We start from the raw sequence: 25,487 nt of genomic DNA, 5'->3' as shown, positions 1-25,487 counted from the left end.
TCATCCAATGTTTTTCGCTCAAACTTTTTTAGTTTATTGTCTAAGTCTTTCAGATGAATGTTTTTCTGAGGTCCCTTGAGCTTTTTTTAATTATCAGTGTCCAGCTGGGAGTACACAGCTCTTGGACAGCTTTCACAATCCAATCAATCCTTTTGTTTGTCAAATCCAGAATCATTTCAATGAAACACTTAAGGAAGCTTCCCGATGTTTAAGCACTTCCTTTTACAGGCTCTTTTGTTGATTCAGCATTTCTTTCAGTGTCTACTGTGACAACCTCTGGTTAAGCTTCACTCATCTGCTTTAGATTCTTACATTTAGTCATCTTAATGTAATATAAGTGGAAACTGGACCTTTTTTCAGGCTTTCCCCTAATCCAAAGCTGAAAGAAACCCCACCACTTGATTCCAGGATAAAAATGCATTGCAACCTCCATTACTGACCGAGTAAAATATTACCATTTTTTCCCCTGTAATGGCTTATATTACTGTGTTATAGCAAAAAGCAATGCATTACAGTAATTACATGTTTTTGTAACTCATTACTCCCAACACTGTTTTTTGGTGTGTATGTGTATCAGAACATGAATGACAAGACACTGATACATCTGCATTGGAGTTTTTTAATCAAGAATAATTCACAGCTAAAAATAAATCAAAATAAAGAAAAAGTCCACATTCTACACATTGAAACAATACAATATAATATTTGTAATTACAGATATTACAATATTATTTATATATGGCGTTTCTGTACACTTGTATAATGGGCACACTATAGTACAGCTCCTGTCACTGGGATCGACTGTTGAGAAGGAAAGTCACATAAAAGTGGGCGTTGAGCATAATTGTCAAACAAAGTAAACAATAGAGAATTTAATTGTTGTTCAATTAGAGAAGTCATTAAAATTGGAACAGAAGGCTGATTAAAAACATCCAATTTAATAGACAAGTTAAGAACGGTTAACTGGAATAATTTGTTTTTAAAGAAACATTTTGTCAAATGGCTGTTTCTGTGCATTTAACTGTAAATGATTTATCCTTTCTGCAGTTTCCTCTATTAAATATGTGTGATTATTTTTATGTTACACTTCTGTAGCACTTTGAAAACTGGTCTCTTCAACCTGCATCCATAGGTGCATAATAAATGATTATGATAAAAATGTGGAAGCAAAACCACGAGACAGTTTAACCCTCCCGTTGTCTTCATGGGTGACCCTGCAAAAAATTTGACCACTGAGCAGGGTTGATGGTTTATCCCTTGAGGTCCATGTGGCAGGGGTGAGGAGTGAGCACCACCTCACCCCTGCCATGTGGACCTCAAGGGATAAACCATCAATCCTGCTGAATGGTCAACTTTCTTTGCGGGTTCACCCATGAAGACAGTGGGAGGGTTAACTCAGTTGGAAGTGTGGAACAATAATGATTAGAATTCTGGAGTTTGAGACGTACTTACATGAGGATCCAGGCGAAGCAGACATTTTAACATCTAAATCTTTCAGATGTTTAGAACGATGTTCACTTTCAGGCCAACTTTTATTCAAGTTTAGTTCAAATGTATTTTCCCTCAGGCTGTGATCTCACACACCTACTTCAGGAAACAAGCTCAGCATAAGCAAACTTAAATTCCACGTGTCGGTACAGTGTGTTCTGTGCTTGAATGACCTGTTTTAACATGTTCCTCATCTTTTTACTGGACGTGTAAGTGTGGCAGTCGATATAGTGGACAGGTTCATTTCCACCAGCAGCAAATTCTAACGTTTTGGACATCTCCCAGAATCACAATATTTCGAGTCAAGTTAAGCTTCCAAAACATGTCAAACTCTGCAGCTTAGCTCGGGCCAGAGAGAAAGTGAAAAACAAAAGCAGTGCAAAAGATTAGGAAACTTTCAAAATACAAGTCACGTGAAAAAAAAAAGTATGCTATTTCCTGTGAAACCCCTGTAGGCGAGGTAAACAGAACAGAAACTAAACCACAGATCACAGTGGTCTTTTTCCTTGCTTGTTATTATGAAGACTTCAGAAATCGGTGATAGTGTTTCAATTCACCTGTGATGCTGTGACTTTGCAGGACCAGCAGCGTGGAATGCTTTTGCTCTCAATTCGTGGAGAAATCACTCCCGGTTGGAGGGGAGCTCGCGGCTGAAGTGTTTCTATTACATTACATGTCACTTTCATGTCTGGTGGAAGGCCGGGGTTTGCCTCATCCTTCATGCTGAACTCTGCATTAATAACTGTTTTCTTTGGAATTAACCAACCAAAAAGTTTACCAATTATTAAAAAAAAATTACTGAATATTTTCTGGTTAGTGGCAGTGATAAGGTGTTTATATTAAAATGCAAAAGTTAAAAGCATTAAGCTTGCTCCCCTGTGTAGTGTAGAGCGATATATGCCCAAGGGAATTGGATTCATTCATTTGAAAAGAACATTATACTTTGCTTTTTGTGTAAACCTATTAAACTTTTAGTGATAGTGTTTTTTTGCCTTGTTTTTATAGTTTCCAGGGTGATTATGATCGCAGTTGGACAGAAAACATTATATGATCACACAAACATATGAGGTTAAAAACAATGTCTAAATTTCAATAACTTTACCTTCAAACTATTTGTTTTGACATCTTATAATTTTCTTTTGAAGTGTTTTCTAGTGTTAGCTTTCTTCTTGCCTTTTAATTTTTATCTCTGTGTTATGGTATTGTAACTGCACCCAACACGAAGCTCCCGCTGACTGAATACTTGCTTTGTGAAGATTTTTTGCCGTCTTTAATGCTAACCTCGGCCCACCTTTACTAACCATTCTCTTTCCTGGGTCGTCTGCCTCTACACTGATTGGACACTGAATCAGGCTTCCAGTAAACAAAGCTTCCAGTTCACATATTTTGATTTTTTTCTGCAGGTGTTAAAATAATGAGCTTTAATCCCTGCACTGGTTCTGCAGCACCAACTGCATGCATGTTTTCATATGACAGTTTGTTGTCACATGCCGTTGAGCTCTTGTTGACAGGAGATGATGGATGTGATTGTTAGGTAAACTTATGTGTTTTTTTCTAACCTTTGTAATTGCATGTTTCAGGTCTTTGGCATTGCTACTCTGTATTTATCTTTCAGATAGGTTTATTTGCACTGGAAATAACTGATATAGTTTTATTTTCTTTAAATAAAACAAAATTATTTCTTTCTTTGAGGGTTAGGGTTAGTTATTCTTGCTTTGAACTGCTACTGGATGTGTTCCAGTCACAGGTGAATGAGTTGCACCTAACTGACAGCTCAGTGTGAGCTAGTGATTGGCACCAGTTTGCTGGTTGACTGATCAGGTTGAGGTATTGGCCAACATGGACTGTATCTAGTCCAGTCCACCCAATGCCATAGAGCATGAGGGAGTTCAACCAGGCTGAGCTGTGTTGCTCAGTTGACTAATGTACAATCCATGCATGAAGAGCCTCACAGAAAAATGATGTGGCTTTTATTTGGTATGAAAATATAATTTGTCTTATAAAATGGGAGAAATTTTTCATAGATATAAACATCTAGATTCTACCAAGTCTCTGAAATTCTGAAAAAACTCAAAGGCCAGAAGCAGAGTGATAATGAGCAAATCATATTTTTAGACTTGTTTGAATGTTTTGTGGGTTTAGTAAATTTTTACCCACTGCTCACTTGAAATTTGTATTGTTTCACTTGGTTTACTCTTTACCTCTTGACTCAACTATTTTATCGTGTTTCCTTTTGTTGTATGTCCAGCACTTTGGTCAGCTGTCATGCTGTTGATAAATGTGTTATATAAATAAATCTGGATTGGATTGAACCATGATTAAACATTTAGAGGTTTTTAGCTAGATCTACCAGTGCACTCCAGAGTTAGCCGTTTATGTAGCCTAAGTGTCAAGACCAACCGATTTACCAGGCTACTAACGTCATCATTCAAAACGGTGGAGGAAATATAGATTTTGAATTGAGCGGGTTATGCAAAGTTCAGCACAGTTATTGCAGTTGAAAAAGGATCCAAAAACAATATCCCTAGTTTTCTGTATTCAAATCTGTAAACTTAACACTCCCTGGCAAACCCTTAAACTGTTGATGATGTTTAGTGAGAAAGATTCAGGCACAAGTGAACACATAAAGACACCAAACCTTTGATCCTGCTTCCTTGTTGCCATTTTGACTCAACTTTTGATCACATCTTCTAGATCAGTGGTTCTCAAACTTTCCTCCTTGAGGAGCCCCTTGCCCGTGTCCAAGCCAAGCCAGGACCCCTAACCCAAACTCCTACCCACCCCCACACACGCACACACACACACACACACACACACATTAAATGTGATCATTTGCAAACTTAATGCAGACCTACAGAAGTATAACTTGTATGTGGAGATTTCATTATACTGTAGAGTGTGCTATTGGGATTTTATTAATGCAATTTTCACAAATAAAATCTTAACGTCACAACCTTAGCACATTATAAAATTGTGGTTTCCACTTGAAATCTTGTGGAAACCTTCCTTGGGGTCCCAGATCCCAGTTTTAGAACCACTGCTCTAGACAAGCAGACCAACTTTGAACAGCATTTTGTTTGAACTGATGCAACACATGTGGAGGTGAGAAACTCATCCCAACTCTGGATTTGAGCCAACTGCTTCACAGAATGGATGCATTATTTCAACCAAGAAAACTGAGTTTTTGTAAAAGTATGAAAGAGATTCTGTGTCTAATCCCTTGTCCGTCACCAAGCATTCTCACTGGTGTGTTTATATTTCAACCCTTTTATAACTGATTCAACATCTTGTTAGCTCACACAGTAAAGAAGCACAGTGTATCTGACATATGAAATAAATTAAGGGCATAGGTTTGTACTGGGCACACAGTGGCGGCAGCTCAGCTAAACACAGAACCAACAGAAGCTGCTGAAAAGTTTGAGATGAAAAATCCACTTTTTTAATGAGAAGAAGTGATGCACACTGCACTTCATTATTGTTTTTATAGTTACAGACAGAATCAGTTTATTCTAGCACAATGTATACACATCTACTCTTTGTTATAACGTGTGAGGTGATGGAGATTTTTATCTCTTTTTGTTCTGAGATGTAGAACTGCCCTCTACACTTTGCTTAGACTGACTTTTTAGGTTAACCATTAGGATAATTCGGACCATCTGTTCGATTAATCATCTCAAACTGAAATACAAGCCGTTTCCTGGCGTATGAAAACAGGTCAGCCTTCAGACTGATGCTGCTCTCTATCTGTACTGCACAGCTCATAATTCTGTAAAAAATATCAAACCAGACCAGAATTTAAACGGATTTGTTCAGCTGGATGTTGTCGTGTTTTAGATTAGTCCAAAATGTCAATACAGTCTTGTATAAGGTATGTTTAAAGAATTGAAATCACCAGTGTGATTTTTACTTCACTTCGTGTACATTTCTAGAGTCAGAATGTTATTTTTGCTTGGATCGTTCCTATTTAAATCCAGATGAGTCATTGCTTCTAAAACAAGCTGCTGATTTTCTTCACTTAGTGCAACAAGGCAGATCAGAGCAGCCCAGTACGTCTCAAGTGGCATTGAAATGATGCTACAGGCTAATCAGACTGACAAGGCTGCAGGAGTTCACATTTTGTGCTTTGCATTGATGGTATCCACCTCATTTGTGAATCCTTTTGCATATTGTCTCCCAGAAGACATTAACCCTTTGTTTCGTTTTCATCCTCTCCTACACAAAGGCTTCAACCACAGGGGTAATACTGATGTTTTCCCTGCATGTTTGTCATGTTTGTCAGATGTTTTACCATTTTTTTTCATTTTAAATTTAGAAATATATGTTCTTCATGCAACATTATGTTATAGTACAGTGTACTGTACAGAGCTGTGGTTGAAGATGGGGTTACTCCAGATAGATGTCCTCTGTGGGGCACGAGAACTCCACAAACTCTTTGTAGTACAGCTGGAAAGCTTTCCTGAAAAAAAAGGAAAATATTTTCAATATTCTTTAAAAATATTTCATTCGTGTGCAAAATCCTCCTGCAAGGACAGCACTTTACAAGCTCAGATCACTGGCTTTATGTGTTGAGAGTAGCATTAAATTAACATGTGATCCAGGCATTTTTAATTTATTAGTTAGAGGATAATGTTAAAATGTGTAATGAGCAATGCTTATGTGCAGTTTTTTAACTCACCCTACTGACTCTGCGAGGGGCTTGGTGGAGTTTTCAGACACAAACACATGGCAGGCAAATCTCTGGTCAGCTGGGTGCTTAGTTATGAAACCAAAATACCTGTGGGGGAAAAAAGAATCAAATAAGTTCAACACTACCTATTTATATTCTGCAGTAAACAAATAGAATTCTAGCAGTGTGTGTGTGTGTGTGTGTGTGTGTGTGTGTGTGTGTGTGTGTGTGTGTGTGTGTGTGTGTGTGTGTGTGTGTGTGTGTGTGCGTTTTATTTAAATAATAGCATAATAACATATTAACATGTTGATACCAAGTGGCACATTTAGAGCAGGGTGGTGCAGAAAGAATAAAACAAATGAAACAGACACATACTTGCTGTTTTTAGGATGGTAGCCACAAAACGAGACGTTTTTCAGCTGGAAGAAGTGACTGCACTCGTTACTCTGAAAGACACAGAAAGCAGACATGTCAAAGATAAAACCAAAATAACTGTGGCAAACTAGAATAGAGAATATGCTGGTGAAGGTTCTCAGTCATCCAGGTCATGGTAATCCAAAAGGGTTCAGATGAAGGCAACTGGACTTCTTTGGTTTCTTAAAGATATTTTGCATCTCATGGGAAGAGCTTTGTTAATTCTGACTGGAATATGGGAGGGTCGAGCTTATAAACTGTATTGTTATTTAACGAGCAGATACTACTCAGAATACCCCTCCTCTCTACCCCCTGATGAGTCGTTAGCCTCTACTGAGAGGGAGTTGTTGTCTTGATTAGATGCAGGAAGGTGTGACCTAGACTGAAACTGCTTAAGAATGAAATTGAATGAGGTGAAATCTAAGCCTTATAAGCCCCTTATTTAAAGTAGATTTTTCATGGGGAGAAGGGGTACTCAGAGTGGTTTCGTCTAGTTAAGCAACAACAGACCGCTACAGCTTATCAGTGTGATTTGCCCATATTCCAGTCAGAATTGACAAAGTTTGGGATTAGATTTCAGAGGCGTCGCACGTAGAAAATAGAACCGGCGCGTAAAGGCCGCGACATGCTGCTCCTGAGACGCGGCAGACTCGCGCTGCTGACGGCTCCAGTGGAAAAGGTTCTGTTGACCACAGCGGTTCCTATCAGCAGCTATGACGTGCTGCTGCAGTAACGTGCTGCTGACGGCTCCTGTGGAAAGCCGGGGTGACAGAACAAAAATATTGACTAAAGGCAATAACATGTTTCAAAAGTAAAACTTGCTATCTGAATCAACTTCTTAAAATGAGTAACACAGTATGTTTCCTTTTTCTGTTTGCCTCTATGTGTTTTTTTAACCAATTTCCTTAGTTTCATTCTCCCTGCTCACAGCTTTGCTCTCACTACCAGATTTACACGTACACTTTCTGGCTTTCTCCTTTGCAATCCCTGAGTTTTTGGTTGCAATTCTGACACAACCCTGTCGGGTGGGTGGGACTTCTGAGAAGTCCTCTCCCATAGGACAGTGGTTTCTCTTGAGTGAAAGTTCAGTGACCCGGAAGTGATGTAGCCTCCAAGACATTTTTTTTCCACCTCGGTCAACAACATGAATTTTGAGCCCCAAACACGTTATGTCTGCTGTCTGTGGTGTCTACTAAGGATCTAAAGTGAGTATTGATAATATATTTTATCTTTTCTTAGTTAATCTGTAAGTTAAGCCACTTTTTAAAGGGACTTTATGGAGTTTTGTATTTTTATGCTCGCGATTGCCCCCTCAGACCAAAAGCGTAATGGCAGCTTCAATAGTAGGATTGTGCACGAGTCGCGCATGCTGTACGTGCACACTCCTTAACGAAAATACAGCTGAGACAGTCCCGTGTGTGTGTGTGTGTGTGTGTGTGTGTGTGTGTGTGTGGCCCGGAGGACAGAGGACAGGAGAACGTGCAGCTAATTAATTAGATAATTTGGTTCTGTACCTTTCTCTTCAGCACAGCCGACAAAAGTTTATGATGGGTCAGTCCTCCTGCATGCTCAGATCATTCCCTTCCCTTGCTTGAAAAATCGTTCCAAAATGAAAGTTTAACCCACATCTTTTTTATCTGTGAATTCAATGCCGTTCGGTGAATCTCAAATAAAAATTTGGGCATCTTGCTGTAAAATAATATACCATTAATGTAAGAAATAAACTCTACATAAATTACATTCACATCAAGAATCAAACCTGGATCTTCTGCATGAGACTCCAACGTCTAACTAGGTGAGCTAAAGCGCCAGTAACATCTTTTGAATTTGTAACTTTTATATCCTAAATGACAGCTGAAACAATGTTCAAAGAACAGTTTGAAGCGAAAATGGCTATTTTATTGCCAATTTGCAGGAAATATCTAGAAGAAAGTAGCTAAGGGTCCTCAGAAATGTAGCTAGGTTCATCACTAGGAACAGCGACAAAGTTGCTGAGTTGGCACTACCTCACTCTCTGCTGCTAAAAGCTACTGATAGAAAATGCTATGGGCTATGCCTGAGCGTGAACGCACAAGAAGCAGCCTGCTCGACCCGAGCAGCTCTCTTTTTCTGTGATTTTACAGAAAAACAGGCAATCACAGTAAAAATGCCAGGGCTCATTCTACAGGACCAGGGCATTGCAGGAGAATGCATGAAGAAGAAATGTATTATTTCTATACATGTTTTGGCTGTCAAACTTCCATAATGCCCCTTTAAGTTGGTTTTAACCAGACGTTAGCCCGCTAGCTAGCTGCTAAGCAAGCCGTTGTGCTAGCCTCAGGACAATGGTCTATTGTTCCAGAGAGACGTATTAAAAACCCATCTAGCACTGATCTAGGTAATGCACCACAAGCATTTTTATTTTACAAGCTTGTTAGGCATTGAAATAATTAGAACCCTCTTCTTTTTCTGTCACACCTAATACATACATAAACACACACCAATTTCTATGTCACAGCGGATACCTTTATTAAATATAATAAAATCTATAGTAACTATAGTCAGGTGACTAGTGTCTAGTTTAGCTACATTTAGCTTAGCTGGCGTAATATAGTCTAACTCTGCCTCAACTGGTGACTTTTCTACTTCATTGTCAGCCAGACAAAATGTTGCTACAGAGAAACGCCCAAGGTACTGACCCCACAATGAGAAAATCATAATGTCCACATTTATTTCACACAATCTCAAACATCACACTAAAATTAAACTTTTAGCTCTGATTTAATTATTTCCTTATACATATCAGTTGTCCCTTTGTTGTAGGTAATCCTCTGGTGTCAGCAGGAGGGGGTGACCACCTGCATAACGGAGCACCCTGGTTCTGAGCCAGTTGCACCTTTGTGCAGCTCTTTGGGGAGACAATGCTCAGCAGGTTAAACAACTGTAAAATTGATTGTGTTCATACTTTTTGTTTAGAACTCATACATCACCAGTTTTTGTTTCTTACAGACACATGCCTCCGTGTGGTCAGGTGGTGTTGGTGTGATCTGGGAGGGCACACTCATATCGTCTTCTCCTTGTGCCGTCTCCAGGATCATGATGGGAGTTCTCTGTGCCTATAAAGCAGGGGTATTTACTTCTGGGCCTGGAGGGCCGGTATCCAGCACATTTAAGTTTTAACTCTGTTTCAACACACCTGATTTCAGTCAGCAGATAATTAACAGGCTTCTGCAGAGCTGCTGCACAGGTAATTCAACCACTGATTCAAGTGTGTTGGAGCAGGGAAACAACTAAAACGTGCTGGATACCAGCCATCCAGGACTAGAATTGAATACCCCTGCTATAAAGCCTTCCTCCCTCCTCTGGACTTTAAACATTAGTATTTTATTATGGTTTACCTGATTTAGTAAATAAATCTCAATTTATAAATTTCATGTTTTGGTGCCTGTCCATAAAATCCTGCATTAGACACTGAAAGCTGAATGGATGCCTTTCATTCACATTGACATTCAATGTATTTTTAAAGATACACTTGAAATTAACATCAGCTGTTTAACAGAGTGGGACAAAATAATTGCTAATGTCATGACTTTTGCAATAAACTGACCTTCATGCAGAGAAACTCAGGAGACAAATGAGCTAAAAACAGTTTATTTAAATGTTTGACGGATGACTGAAGAGGTAACTGCTGGAGATCAGGAACCAGAAGCTTCTGCAAGGAAGAGCAGAGGTTAGTAAGAGTCAACAGGTCAGGTTTTTTTTAGACTGTGCAGGTAGCTTACAGAGACTGAGAAACGCCACAGAGATGGAGCAACAGGTTTTAGTGTTTAAAGATCAGAAGGCCCTGAGGTAAAATTGAGTGTTAGTAATGACTAAAGAATGACTTACAAAAGGAAACGTTTAGGTACTTACGGTCTGAAGTTGTAGCGCAGACGGGAGACAGCAGAATGGTGGAGAAACAACCAGAAGTCTGGGAGAATGACAGCATGAGTTGCAAGCAGGTGAGCAGAAGGTAGTGGGTAAGCCGACTGCCAGTATGGTTGTGTGATCAGGAGCTTCAAGGAAATAATTTCCATAGATCTGCATAGAAAATGAGAATGTAAGTTTGAAAAACGGCAGAGTCATGGGCTAGATATGGGTTAAAACACTCTGATGAGTGACCAGCTACCAGCTTTTATTCAAGGATGGGGTTACAGGTGTGTGAGGATGTGCCTGCCCCATGAGAAGAGTTTTCAGGTAAGCCTCTCCATGGTGCTCTGCAATGGTGACTAGCAAGGCTAATGAAGAGATTAAAGGGAACACAAACCCAGGACTCCGACCCAAACTCCTGACAGGTGGTTGTTCCACGGGAGTACAGTCACACGCAGCTGCCTGAAGTTCAGCATCAGGCAACCTGTAGGCGATGTAATCATATGTGGCTTCTGAGCATGCAAGTTTACTCTAGCTGTACAGCGTACAATAATAATAAAGATTTATATTCTGTTGTGTTGCTCACCTTACAGGTTCTTTTAAAATCTTAACCTGTGCCTGCTTACAGCAGGTCTTTCAGGTCTTTTGAACTAGACACAGAGAGGTTCAGGCACAGGTACTTAGACTCCTGATATGGTAGAGCATCCACCACCACAGACTCGAACAATAGGTCCATATGCTTGTCAACTGGAAACAATGGAAAAAGATTACCATTAGTACAGATATTTATCCATAACTTTCACTGTGGGTTTATTTTACAGCCTATGAAATACATGAGGTGGGATTGGTCTGCAGTAGGGATGTGTATTTTTGACTGAATTTATTGTAGGAATATTCAATAAACAGTCCAAACTGATACTTAACATGTTTAACATGAGTTATCTGAACCATAATAGCGGGATTTAAATTTCAATGGTGGAAACAAAACCCAATGCATACTGCTGCCAACTAGCAGTCGACATTTAAAGTGCACCAAAAACAAAGAAAATACACTAATGTTTGTATGTAAATTCTTCCAAAAATGAGATACACTGCTTTTGAAAATGGATGTAATATCTCAGGAAAAAATATCACGATATATTGCATATCGATATTTTAGAGACACAGTTTGAGAATATCGATACAATATCACTGAGAAAATATATTGTGATATATTGTCATATTGATATTTTCTTACATCCCTTGTCTGCAGTGTACTTTGTGTACACTATGTGTGTCTTAGCCCACCAGCTGCAGTTGACACATGTGGCCATGTAGCACTTCCATTGTAATGCAATGCAGTAGTTTTATATCTAAAAAGAAAGAAAAAAACCCAAACAACAAAAGAAATAGCTTTTAGACAAAAATATAGATTTTATGTAAAAATTTAATATTTAAAAGCATGTATTTAACTCATTCTTTTGATGGAGAATACAGAACACTTGACAGAAAGCACATTGAATCTGATTTGTCCTGTTCTGACAAACAAATGTCAGATCTGTATAGTGGTAAGAACATTATTATCAAACATACTCAATTAGATAATTATTCAGTCAGAGTTACATCATATAATCCATTTGTTTCACTGAAAAAGGAGCAGGCAGAACTGTGAACTTGTATAGCCCGTCCAAGTAACATGGAATAAAAATGAAAATGTTAAGATGAGTTTTTAATACGTCTCTCTGGAACAATAGACCATTGTCCTGAGGCTAGCACAATGGCTTGCTTAGCAGCTAGCTAGTGAGCTAACGTCTGGTTAAAACCAACTTAAAAAGTGGCTTAACTTAAAGATTAACTAAGAAAAGATAAAATATATTATCAATACTCACTTTAGATCCTTAGTAGACACCACAGACAGCAGAAATAATGTGTTTGGGGCTCAAAATTCATGTTGTTGACCGAGGTGGGAAAAAAATGTCTTGGAGGTTACATCACTTCTGGGTCACTGAACTTTCACTCAAGAGAAACCACTGTCCTATGGGAGAGGACTTCTCAGAAGTCCCACCCACCCGACAGGGTTGTGTCAGAATTGCAACCAAAAACTCAGGGATTGCAAAGGAGAAAGCCAGAAAGTGTAAGTGCAAATCTGGTAGTGAGAGCAAAGCTCTGAGCAGCGAGAACGAAACTAAGGAAACTGATAACAAAAACACATAGAGGCAAACAGAAAAAGGAAACATACTTTGTTACTCATTTTAAGAAGTTGATTCAGATAGTAAGTTTTACTTTTGAAACATTTTTTTTCCTTTAGTCAATATTTTTGTTCTGTCAATTTCTTAAATTTTGTTTGACCATCAAAGTGTTTTTCTTGATCATTTTAAGAAGCTGATTCAGATTGTAAGTTTTTCTTTTGAAACAATTTTTTTCTCTCCATGTCTTAATATTTGTTTGATCTTCAAAGTCTTTTTCTTGATCCTATTGGCACAAATCTAATCCGATAGTTTTTTCTGCACCGCTGCAGTGGGACTTGTTCAAAATGACATCAATGACTCCACCTGGCCATGCATAAAACATGTCACAAAAGTGTTTTACAAACCAATTCAATTCAAATTTGTGTTTTCAGCTAGTCATCAACCATCTCATCCAGGTGAGATGCGAGCTGTCGGTTCTTACTCTATCACAGGTGTAGTAGTCCTCTTGAACTGCCAGTTTGATGCCTTTAACACTAATTTCTAGGATGCAGGAGGAAGGCGGGTTATACTTGACTGTCATCTTTCTGTTGATAGCGATCTGGAAGAAATAAGAAAAATATGATGACTAAAACATGAAGTTAGAAAGATATGGACATCCAAATGTGCAAAACACAGGGTGTCTACCTTCTGCATAGCTGCACATAAAACGTCGTTTCCTTTGTGGTAGGGCACTTGGACTGATCCCAGAAACTTCAGGCGATATGTGTCCATCCATTCACTACTCTTCACTGCAAGGACAAGTGAAGAAAATGGTTTTGTTTACAATACTAAGAAATGGATATACATATTAAAAATAAAATAAATTAGGACTAGACTTTGACAAAGCAACTAAACATAGCATTAACCAATTAAGGGGCAGATCTTGCACAGAACCAAATTGACAAGCAAACAAACAAGAACTAGTGAACAAAAAATATTCTAAAAAAATGCGACAGGTCAGGATAGCAGCTGGACAGTGTTTTTGCCTGCCAGCATTGTACAATAAAAAACAAAAACATTCAAGGTGCTAATTTCTCTTAGTTCATTAGCGTAACTTTCTCTGTCAGCTGGCTCCGAGTTTTTGTCTGACTTCACTGTGAACTGCGACTGTTAGAGGTAATCTAGGGATTAATGGAGACCAGTAATTTCCTTTGTTGATGCCCGAAGGGAAAAGCTGACAGAGAAATTAGCTTGTTTGAAGGCAGCAACTCATGGAGCTGCCCTTTTCAGCATATTGAATGCTCGGTATGCACACATACAAGTGTCTGTAGCTCTGCCTTTGCTGTCCGGTTTAAATACAACCAAGCTGCAGATGTTTTAGCTCTCCTGAGGAGACACGTTAGCTCTACGTTAGCAGGCTATCTAACAGCGGCACTTGGTGTCTGAGTCCTTGCCTGCCGTAAGTTGTTTGACATTACTGTGTTGTTCGTATAAGAAACTAATATTATTGATGTAGAGGGACGTATTGAAATTTGAACTAAGCCATTTTCATTCAATTTGAAAACCTCTATCTCAGGATGCATTTAAAAAGTCATGTTTTGTTGTTTTTAAAAGATTAAATCCGTTTTTTTTCTCCCGATTTCTGATCACATGATCGGATTGGAGCATCTCCAGTCTATATGAACATCCACCGCAACAACAAATAAAAATAAAAATAAATCAGGAAAGCCTCCTGTGTGTGATTACTACTTGCATGGTATGTGCAAACAATAAGCAAGAGGCAGGGATGATTGTACTTCAGCCACTGAATTTTGTAGAATCTTTATCACAAATTCCAGAAAATCATGTGTGAACAGAGACGGTATTAGCATCCTGACATGGTATTAGGTTAGACTAGAGGCAAGTCTGAGGTGTGAATATGAGAAGTTTTAAAAAAAGTTGCATTTTGACTGTCTATGAAAATGAAAATGCCCTTTCAGGAACTTTCATTCTGGAGTTTGTTTTTGATCAAACAAACTTTTAGGGCTCTTACATGTCTTTTTTTTTCTTTTCAAAAGCTGAAACTGTAAGAAACACTTGCAATCAGGAAAGCACTTCATATGATTTCAACTCAAATTCAAACCAAAACAAACACACTTGTAGTCAGAAAGTGGATCTTTTTCAGCAAATTTGTGGACAGTTTTAACAGTGTCTTGAACTTGTACATTTATCAGTACCTTCACAGCTCTCAGTGTCCTTGGTGACCTCTATGGCGTAGTAGGCAGGGAAGATCCCACGAGCATAAGTCCGCATGTTGTAGCCCTCATACCAGTAGTCCTCCCCTTGGACCTCCACAAACAAAGGGTCGTCCACCTCCAACTCCAGTTCATCATCATGTCGAGGCACAAATCTGGTGAGAGGAGTTAAAATTTTCAAAGTAATTATCTAATTAGAGTTAAAGTGGTGGGTCTTTTCGCTATGAACCCTCATGAAGAAACTTCATGAGAATCTGGTCTTGGGGCTAGGCAATATGGAAAATAATTTGGTCGAAATCGATATATATATATATATATCCTGACATAAAACTAATCACTATTTCTGTCAATCTTTAATGTTCTCTGCTATTTAAAATTGAGATTTGATGATATCAGATGGTTATTTTTTATTATAAAACATTTTTTGAAGGTGAACATGTCATTAACTCATTCACTGCCATTGACGACTAAAGTCATCATTTTAGATCCAACCGTTCACTGCAAATGACGACTAAAGACATCATTTGCATTTTTTTTTTTTTTACTGTGTGGGCATCGGAACGAGCCCCTGCACAGTGAGAACAAACATCTCAGCTCTGAAGCCTATCTTCATCCACATACGTCACACGTCACATGATTAGGAAGCAGAAATTCCATGTGTTAGGAGATCGTTTTGGGCCGTTCCTTTGAAAAAAGTGAGGTGCGAACCGGAAAAGCTTCTGCCGATCACAATTCGACAACGGATTATGAAAGAACAGATAACACTCGAAACACGCCGATTATTCCTGATGTAAGAGGTGAGGCTCCGCTTTGTTTTGGTTGTTTTGGCGTCAACATCATCCTAGCGCGCAACGTTCAGTGACTCTTAAAAAAACAGTGAAAACGGTGAGAAACGCTGGCAGTGAAGGCCTTTAGCGATCAGGAAACGGCTGGCAGTGAATGAGTTAACTGTTTTGGATTTAAAAAAAGGTTAATTTTGAACAAAAACTTTAAGAATTAGAGGAAAACAGAGCTCAGTAAAAGAGCCATCTAAACATAAAATCTCAAAATGTATCTGCTTGCTTTAATAATAGTTTCTTTAAGAAAAAACAAACAAAAAAGAAATGATTAAAAACAGTTTTTTATATCGTTGAAATTTTAAGCAGCTCTAAAAGAGAAAAAAAGCAAAACAGTAAAATAGAGAATGTCTATAAATTTAAATTTTGTATATCATCTGTAGTTGCTGTAGCAATCTGTTGTGTAAGGATTGATTAGTTTAGTCTGCTGAGATCTCTGCATTTAGTCTTGACTTTAACTCCTGATTCTTGAGCAGTGACCACCACAGACATACAGGTTATTTTTCATTCAAGGTCAAATTAAGACGCTAGGGGGTGCGCGAGGTGAAAAGTGTAATGGCTGCGGAGCTCAGAGAAGTCTGTCATATGTCACCATTAGCGTAGAAACTCATTTGTGGGTGGGCCAAAGAAAAAGTAAGTGGGCCCAATAAATGTAATTGAAAACAAGTATATTTTTGCGCGTGCACGCGTGTGTCCTCCACATGTGCCCTAGCTTCATAATAACAATGCGCCGAGCTTCAGCACTCTGGCCTGCTCACGCCGATATGTTCCGTATTTGATCATTTTTAACGGTGTTGGAGAAATCTGAAGGTGGCGAGTCATTCTGGCAGATTGTAATTAACACCTGTCTCATGCAGGTGTTCTGACATTGTAAACCTCACACACGGAACATTGTGGATGTAACAAAATAACAAGAAATGATTCCCATTCAGGCTATTGACAGCGCGCTGAAGATCTGAAGTTCAGAGTGCGTCTGTCAGAGGTCAGACGCGTTCCAGCGGAACCACGGCTCACGGGTGCACATGTGAGCACATCTGTGCTGGGCAGAAGTAATTTTACAACATTGGTTTAAATTGAGCCAAATAACGAGATGCGGTGACTTGAGCGGCTGTGCTGCGCGCGAGTGCATGCGCGCGCACACACAGATTCAATAAGCGCGCACGCTGCTTTAACTCCGGCGCGCCGTCAGACTGAAGGCAGAAATGAACGCTGCCTCCACCGTGATAAAAACTTTTAAGAGGTTATTTTTCATTCAAGGTCAAATTAAGATATTAGCTTCTGGGATGAGTCGGGTCCGCTACAGCCAGTGACTCCTCATGAACCTGACCACATCTCATGTTACTGCAGCATTTGTTATTCCAGTCAGCGTGGCAGCGGATCGCAGATTCAGCCCATACAACAGCAATAAGTCGGTCTGAGGTAAAAGTGAACATCATGGCTATATCTTGTCCCCTATTGACATTTGATTACGCACAAGTAGGTGATCAGCTCAGGTTTACGCAGAGCAGAAGGAAGGAGAGCGCTCTGGCCGCACAGGTTAAACGTTCCTACTTTAAGAAAACCGTTAAATTGCATTGTTTATGTGCTACCTGGGCACTCTAAATATTTATTTAAAATGAAATCAAAGGAAATTGTAATGGTATCGAATGTTTATTAATTACTATTTAAAAAATGAAAGTGATGGGGAATTTTTTTTAACCCTGTCTGTTTAGCTTGACATCTGATATCTATCTATCTATCTATCTATCTATCTATCTATCTATCTATCTATCTATCTATCTATCTATCTATCTATCTATCTATCTATCTATCTATCTATCTATCTATCTATCTATCTATCTATCTATCTATCTATCTATCTATCTATCTATCTCTATACATATATAGGGGCGTCGAAATGGTCGGGACATAGAAGGGGGTGCGCGGCTAAATAAGTTTGGGAACCACTGCTCTACAGCGCCTAATGGGCCGTCTCCCTATTCATGTCTATGGTGAGCACGTCATGTAGAGGAGTGAAATAAATGTTACATGCATAGTGCTTAAAGTAAGTCTCCTCAAACTCGCTTTCAGCTGGGATCCTAAAGTTTTGTACATCCTGCTGCTCCAGCATTAGAGCTGGTTCGGGAGCTCAAATAGATCAGTGATTTCCCCCATTTGTCAGAACCCGCAGAACCAGGTCAACATCATTAGCTTCACAGCTGTGATGCTAGCTAAACTACTTCATGTAGCTTTTTTCTTTATATCAAAGTTCTATCGACTTGTTCCCAAATGTCTATCGAGAAGAAGTTATTTCGAAATATACAATGTTATTATTTTATCGTCCAGCCCTATGTGGTCTTTTAAAAATCCCAAATGTTGCTAATATTTAAGAAAATTACAATATTTCTCTTTTATTAAAGCGTGTTTTCTTTAAATATTGAAATTAATAAGTTGCCTTTACAACCCCTAGTGTCCGTTTGTAGAAGTGAAACTATCTCCTCGCTGTGCGTTCTTCTTTTTAACGCCTTAATCTAACAGCAGAAATGTCTCCCAGCCTTCCTTAGTGTCTACAAGAGTGATGCATCTCTAAATTAAACAAACCAGCTGCGTTCATGATCTAATTATGTTGATACCCTTAACTAAAGGCTGTATATGATGTTAAAGCAGCTTTCTGGAGTTTTCCCCTTTCAGAAATTATGTATGATTTTTCAGAAAAGTGATTATCTTATCATGTACTGTGATATAATGTAAGCCATAGTCTTTTTTTTTTTTTTTTTGCTAAGCCTAATGTATACTTCTCTGTCTGCGTCGGGACGAACGCAACGCCATTATCCGTCCTTTCGAGGGCTCTCCGACAGGCTTGTAAAAACGGACGGAGTCGAGCTCTCTTTTCTAAACATCCGTCCGTCAAGACGGAAAACACAAGCTAGTGATTTGTCAGGTCGCCACTGCCGTCTTCAACGCCGCCATTGCAACCTCAAAAACATAAAGGGAGCCGAGGATATTTAGCGGCAGAAATGGAGCTTGAAGAATACCTCGTGAAAAAACTCTAAAAATATGAATGTTTTATTCACCCTTGACTGGAGGCATGACAAGATATGCAGCAAGTGTTTTATTCGTGGACGGAAATGAAGGGAAATGTGGGTTTAGATGTGGCGAGCACATGAAGAGGTGAAGGAGGATGAGTGACAAATTTGTCCGTGTTAAAAAGTTTTTAAAATACAAAAAACACAATATAGACACACTATCTTGGACCGGCTACATGACAGGATACCACACATAAGAATATTAATAAACAAGAAACACAAAATCACCATCTTAAAAAAATGGATCAACCGACTATTTGTGTATGCTTGTCAGCCACTAGATGGTGCCATGGGGTAATACTCAGGAAAGATGCTTTAATCATAAGTTTTTTGGAATAAATCTGGAAGATGATTCCTTGTTTTACACAGCCTTTTGAGAAGTATTCTAAAAATTAATGTAGTGGGTATAGTTTGTAATGTTATGTATTCAAATGTACATTTTAATTCACCCATACTTTTTTCTTTTTTCACAGGTCTGCTATTGATGTAACAGTCCAAAACTCAAACACTTGCTTCTGCTTGGGTGATGGTTTCCATGGAGACGTATGATGGTGTAGTTCCTCACCTGTAAACTGCTCTGTGGGTCTGGTCCTTTTTTTCGCCATTAATGACACAGGAACATAAGCCAAATGACTCAGCACCTTTAATACCACATAAAAGAAACAAGGTAAGGCAACTGATTTAGACAGAAATTAGCAATAGTTTCTATTGTCTGCCTCTGACAAGGTGATGCATGCTATTTCCTTTGAACGGCAACAAAGGTTTCTCATGCAGTAGACGTTTTAATTAATGCATAGTTCACTTCAAAGCACACCAGCCCTCCTAAGAGATTTTAAATGATACTTAAATTAAATGTGAAACAGACACGCACTGTGTTTCTCCCTACTGTCCTTTGAGATTCCTCACCCCCTTTTTCATTGTGCACATAAAATGCTACGGTTTCTCAGAAAGGTGTGAATGATGCGCACAAGGAAAACAGTACACAAGAGGTCAGTCAATTAACACACTCCACTTGTCCTGTCCTTTACCTAAAAACATCAACAGTGACTGAGGATTTACAAACTCCTAACCCTAACCCAATGAGAGTGAAATTACCACGTACTTTCTCCAAGGTGTCATGACTCAGACGAAAGATACTCCCTAGAGGACCCCTGATTTTGGTGATTCACTAACATGAATACTCAAACTAGTATTAGAACCTTCATCCCTCAATTATAAATGTAAAAACAGAATCAGGCCCAGATTCAGCAAGACTTGGCTTCTTAGCCAAGCCTGCTGCTTTGTTTTTGTACCTCCTATTGGCTCTTTCTCAGTGCCAGATTCCCAAATTAAATAGTGTTAATTATCTGATGACACAAACATACCCATAAACCCACTAGGTGAAAGCATTACATTCTTTTTAGCTTTTTTATGTGGGTGAAAAAAAAACACCCTCTGTAAAATTCTATTAGGCATCTTCACACACACTTGAAATGACATCTCTGCATTTGATCCATTCCCGTAGGGAGGGGTGAGCTGCAGCTTTGGGTGCACTCGGGAATTATTTGCTGACTTAACCGCCCAATCCAACCCCTTACTGCTGAGTGTCAAGCAGGGTCCCAAGTCTTTTGTATGACCCGACATGAATTTGAACCCACAATCTCCCAGTCACAGGATGGACACACACCACTAAACTATGAATCATGAATACGAATCTGTCGTAGTTTGAGGTGAGTGGCCATCACTAACGGTGGAGTGCTGTTGGCGGGTGGGTGGAGCGGACCCAGCTGCTGTGAGTCAGACAGTCTTCCAGATTGGACTATTTAAGGATTGGCAGACGACTGCACAATGTTGGATGATTACTCACTGTGGGTACAACCAGATGAGGAGTCACTAGCGCTTTTCGAGACATAGATAAAGCTGACACCTCACCCACATCAGAAATCCACGCAAATAGGTGGAGTGGTTAGTACTACGTTTGTGCTGATTTGTGCCGTTAAAATAGTTGTTTGTGCAGCTATATTTTTTAAAATATTCAACATTATTTTTATAGGTCATCCAGGGGTCACCATTCCCCCAGGTAGGTCCAAAATGAACCGGACCAGTTTATGTTTTTAGTGCTATGTTTGTGCTCATTTGTGCCGTTAAAACGGTTGTTTGTGCTGCTGTGGTTTTCGAGATATTAATAGTTTTATTTTGGGGCGATGACATCACCAGCCACCCTCGACCGGAAAAAGTTCGCGGGTCATAACCTCTTCTACTCTATGAGCACAAACGTAGCACTAAAACGTAGATTGGTCCGGTTCATTTTGGACTGACCTGGGGGGATGGTGACACCTGGATGACCTATAAAAATAATGTTGAATATTTTAAAAACCATAGCACCACAAACGACAATTTTAACAACACAAATCAGCACAAACGTAGCACTAACCACTCCACCTATTTGCGTGGATTACTGATGTGGGTGGGGTGTCAGCTTTATCTACGTCTTTTCAATTCCTAGAGAAGCCTTTCGAGCCTCTGACCTTTTTCTCACCTCCAGGTGCTCCGATCGCCTCTGAATTATCAGTCAATTTTGAGCAATCACAACCCCTTGGATGAACTCCTGAGTCCACATCTGCCAGCCCTCCAGCCGTTCCGCTCTCCTACCGCTCACTCCCGCAGCCCACGCTACTGCAAATATCGCTATTAGAGGGAAATCACTGAATGCAAGTTCTTACTTTCACCACAGATGTAATACATCCTGCTTGCAACATTCTAAAACATGTTGCAAGCAGAGTATTTACAAAGTCCTAATACATCTTGCCTCGACTGAAAAAAAAAATCTCTAATAATAATCAGTGGTGTAGATATGCTTTTTGGAAACAGCACACAAATGATAAAATATTCATAACTAAAACAATGTTTTTCATTGGGTAAACATGAACAAATGACTCTTTGTAAACCAGTAGGGCTGTGTTAGTCTCATTTGCATGTGTTCTGATTCATTTACATAAAAACTAAGTAAAACAAAACATTTGCCAACTCAGTCCCTTTGCATTTATTCTGCTCTCAAAGGTCTGAGGCGGAGTTTTTGTTATTTGCAGCAGGTTGATTGTAAAAATGACAGGAACTTACTTGAGGAGTGAGAGCGCCCATTCATGAAGACGTTCAGGAACTTTTTGGAGAAATGCAGGTCTTCCTCAGAAGTGGAGTCTTCAGAAAGGCAAGCTGTTGCCTCCCTCTGCACCCCTCCTGTCCGAGAGTCTTGATCCTCATCCTCTTCCTCGTACTCCTCCCCAATGGCTGATTCGTAGGGCGAGGAGACGCAGTTGTCATAGACGGTGGCCGAGTCGCTGTCATCACTGTAGCCTTGGTAACACTGTCGGAGACTGATGAGCTCTAGCTGAGCATGCTCATCTACCACCAGTGTGTATTTGACTGAGTCATATGTTAAGCTGCTGGCCTCTGAGCTCATGGTAGTCCTTAGTGGGACAGATTTGCTGACACCACCACTGTCTCCCTTCCCTCCCCCCTTTGTCATTCTTTGGGCCATTATTATCCTGTCTACATCCTCATCCTCTCCACAATAGCTGTCATCTGTGGCATCCACATACTCGACAGAAGAGCCAGCTCGAAGCATGGCCCCTGTCGCTTTCAAGCTGAGGTCCAGGGCAAGAGACGAGTTAGGTGAAACAGCCATGCCAGGAGGTGTGATGAGAGACTCTACACAGGAAGCGTATGAAGGTGGAGGGACATAAAGTTCATCCTCTTCATAGATGGAGGGGTTTGTCCTGTCTGGAAGGGGCTGATAAGGAGGTGGTCCCTCTGTATCAGAGCTTATGGACATGCGTCCTTGTTCAGTCTGCTGTGAGAGGAAAGGTCGGTCCTGTGTGTTAGCGGGCTCTAAGAGGTCAGCGGAACGCTGCACTGGAGTCAGGTAAATCTCCTCTGTAGGCTCCAAATGAACATCTTTTTGGTACTGAATCCGTTCCCGATGGTGAGCAATACTATCGGCTTTACCCGCCGGGTACAGAGGAGCTGGTGTGTAGTTCTGTGGTGGTGGAGGTTGAGGAGGCTTCTCTTGTAGCTTGCAGCGCGTCACGGCCCCTGCACTCGAGCCATGCGAATGACCCGACGTGTGGCCGTGTCTGCAGGGGGCGTCGGTGGATGTCCCGCAGTCTTTGGTCTGTGCTCCCCCAAGCTGCACCTTGTCCTGATCGCCCAGACAGCTGTGCTCACGTGGAGGTGTGAGGTCACCTAAAGAAAGAGCAGACACAAGCAAAACCATGGAGATGGCAACACAAACAAACACACAGACACACAAGCATAAAGAGAGGCCAGACACACAGAGGTAAACACACATGATGGAGACAGAGAAATACACCAGCAGCCATGAGGATGAAAAGGCATGACACCGAACAAAAACACAGAGCAGAAAGAGTAGCAATGGTTAGGTAATGTCAGGATTACACAGTTAAATCCCTTTACACACCCAAATCAGAGCAAGGATGAGGTGAATGCTGAATTATGTCACATATTACGTCATAATCCATTGACAGGAAATCAAGTTAGTGTATTTTTCATCTTCTAGACACAGCAGAGATGTCTGACATCACAGAAAACTACCAGTGGTTCCTAGAGTTTGGGTCGGGACATCGCTGCAAGCGGCACAACTAAAAATTGGAGGCTTTGAGATGCAAATAAAACAGAGAAATGCTTCCTAAAATCATTTAGATTAAAACATGATTTAAGTGATTGCAGATGTAATTGATTTGCTTTTTTATGAAGCAAAAACATAAGATTAAATAAAAAAGGGAACAGATTAGCATTAAGAGAATGAGGAAATGCATTCAAGGTAGCCTAAACTGTCTGGCCAAAGAAGGTTTCACCTAGATTTAACTAAAGCAAATAGGTATGAGCTCCTCCAAGAGAACCGGTTCTTACGGCTCACTTAAATCAACCGGCTCCTTTGGCTCTCAAACGGCTTCTCATGTTTTTTTTCTTAAATTAACTTATTACCAGAAATTATACAAAACGGACTAAACTTAATTACTGATCTACAATATATTATATCAACTATTCATTATTTAGATAAGTTATTTTATTCAACACAAAGCAGAGAGCTACAAAAACACATTTTAAATGACAATACTAAACTCGACGTAAAACATTTATTAACTTTGAACCATTAGAGCCTGTTGGATATATTTTCTCTTTGCATATGCCACACTCTGCCTTTTAATTGTCACTGTAGTTAAAATGTGTCCAAATCTTGCTGCCTGTCCTGTTTTCACTCATTTCCTCAACTTTCTGTAGCGCTGTTTCTTTTCTTTTCTCCTCTTTTATAAATTTGTCCTGACCAATATTTGCAGGTCTCATCAGTTATAGTAATAATTGTCCCAGGCTTTTTGTGTGCGCCACCCATCTCACCGCTTTTACAGCAATCTGAGGTGTGTGTGGGTTGGGTTGGTTCGTTGGAGTTTTTGACAACTGAAATTGCGCCCACATTTTCTAAGTTAAACACATCACTTTTAACAACGGTAGTTTCTGCTTCAGCCATCTCCCCCCTCCCCCTGCGCAGCGGCCGCAAACTCACTGATGCGCCTGCAGCCTCTCAGAGTTTCTGCTGCTCTAAACATTAAAAAAATTATATCATTTTCTGTTCCTCACTTCTGATTACCTTCAATGGTGTCTGTTTGTTGCAACCACCAGGTACAAAAACTAACTTGATTTTATTTAACTATTTTTCTGTCCTGCCTGTTTATTATCGTCCTGCATCTCCTCTCAATCCTAAAGAAAAACTGCTACCTGGGTTCATATATATTCACCTCATGAGTTACCTTTGAACTGCAGTTCTAAAAGATCTACCGACCGCAAAAACAGCGAAGTGCGCGCTGCGCGCCGGCCGCACCAGTGCGGTACATCACCGGAGGACTGAACAGGTGATGCGCTCCGCTCCACAGCAGTGAAAAGCATCAGGCACAAATAAAAGACAGAAAACATTAAAGGAAATGAGCCGACATGAACAATCGCATGTTACATTTGTTTTTGAGGTGGCGACACCTAATTTGATAATGTTACTGTGGCCGTGCTCAGGACGCAGATGTCTGGAGCGCGTCAACGATCAGAGTTTTGCATGTGGAAGCTGGTTAAGGTTAGGATGGGGTTGAGAGGAAGGTTAAATTGCAAGAGGGTAAAGGTCACAATTCAGTCAAATGTCCGTTTTACGGTGGGCATCAGATACCAACGCTCTGGCACAGCGCGTCGCCTCCCAACGTGCAGGGTCTCTTCACCTGCTGTCTTTTCCGAGGACTACATCTCATCAGTCATTATCACGTGACCGCGAGTAGTCTATGAAAGGTAAAAAAGTCACTACAGAGCAGTGAAGTCGACTAGTTGATACAACCCCTAGCATCAAGCAGAGAAAACATCTAAGGAGATTGCAGAAACGACTAAAACTGGGGTAAGAACTGTCCAACGCTTTATTAAAAGCTGGTCAGAAGAGTCCAGATGGACCCTTTTCCAAAGTGATGGTGAATCAGGGTAAGAAGAGAGGCAGAAGAAGTGATGCACCATCATGCCTAGTGGAGCCTGTGGGGGCAGTGCTATGATCTGGGTTGCTGCAGTTGGTCAGGTCTAGGTTCAGCAACAGGATGTTCTCTAAGAATGAGGTCATCTGACTACCTGAATATACTGAATGACCAGGTCATTCCATCTTCCCTGATGGCACAGGCATATTCCAAGGTGACAATGCCAGGATTCATCAGGCTCAAATAGTGAAAGAG

General features: G+C 40.1%; 1 protein-coding gene across 3 annotated transcripts in view; it reads right to left on the bottom strand.

Moving 5' to 3' along the window:
• Positions 1-601: 601 nt before the first annotated feature.
• The window catches only part of LOC107381812 (C-Jun-amino-terminal kinase-interacting protein 1), a 97,258-nt gene continuing 72,372 nt past the window's right edge, over positions 602-25,487 (bottom strand). For all 3 annotated transcript variants that reach the window (XM_054732221.2, XM_054732222.2, XM_015953698.3), the window contains 8 exons: positions 21,838-22,959; positions 19,304-19,379; positions 14,820-14,992; positions 13,309-13,412; positions 13,106-13,222; positions 6,530-6,600; positions 6,164-6,262; positions 602-5,944 (listed from right to left, as the gene is read on the bottom strand). In XM_054732221.2, coding sequence (XP_054588196.2) covers positions 5,872-5,944; positions 6,164-6,262; positions 6,530-6,600; positions 13,106-13,222; positions 13,309-13,412; positions 14,820-14,992; positions 19,304-19,379; positions 21,838-22,959 — 1,835 coding nt within the window. In that variant the 3' untranslated portion in view covers positions 602-5,871. The remainder of the gene's footprint in view (positions 5,945-6,163; positions 6,263-6,529; positions 6,601-13,105; positions 13,223-13,308; positions 13,413-14,819; positions 14,993-19,303; positions 19,380-21,837; positions 22,960-25,487) is intronic.

The sequence above is a fragment of the Nothobranchius furzeri genome, chromosome 9 (assembly GCF_043380555.1).
Source record: "Nothobranchius furzeri strain GRZ-AD chromosome 9, NfurGRZ-RIMD1, whole genome shotgun sequence".
NCBI classification, from domain to species: Eukaryota; Metazoa; Chordata; class Actinopteri; order Cyprinodontiformes; family Nothobranchiidae; genus Nothobranchius; species Nothobranchius furzeri.
Note: the sequence above shows the minus strand (reverse complement) of the source record. Positions and strands in the feature narration are given on the sequence as shown.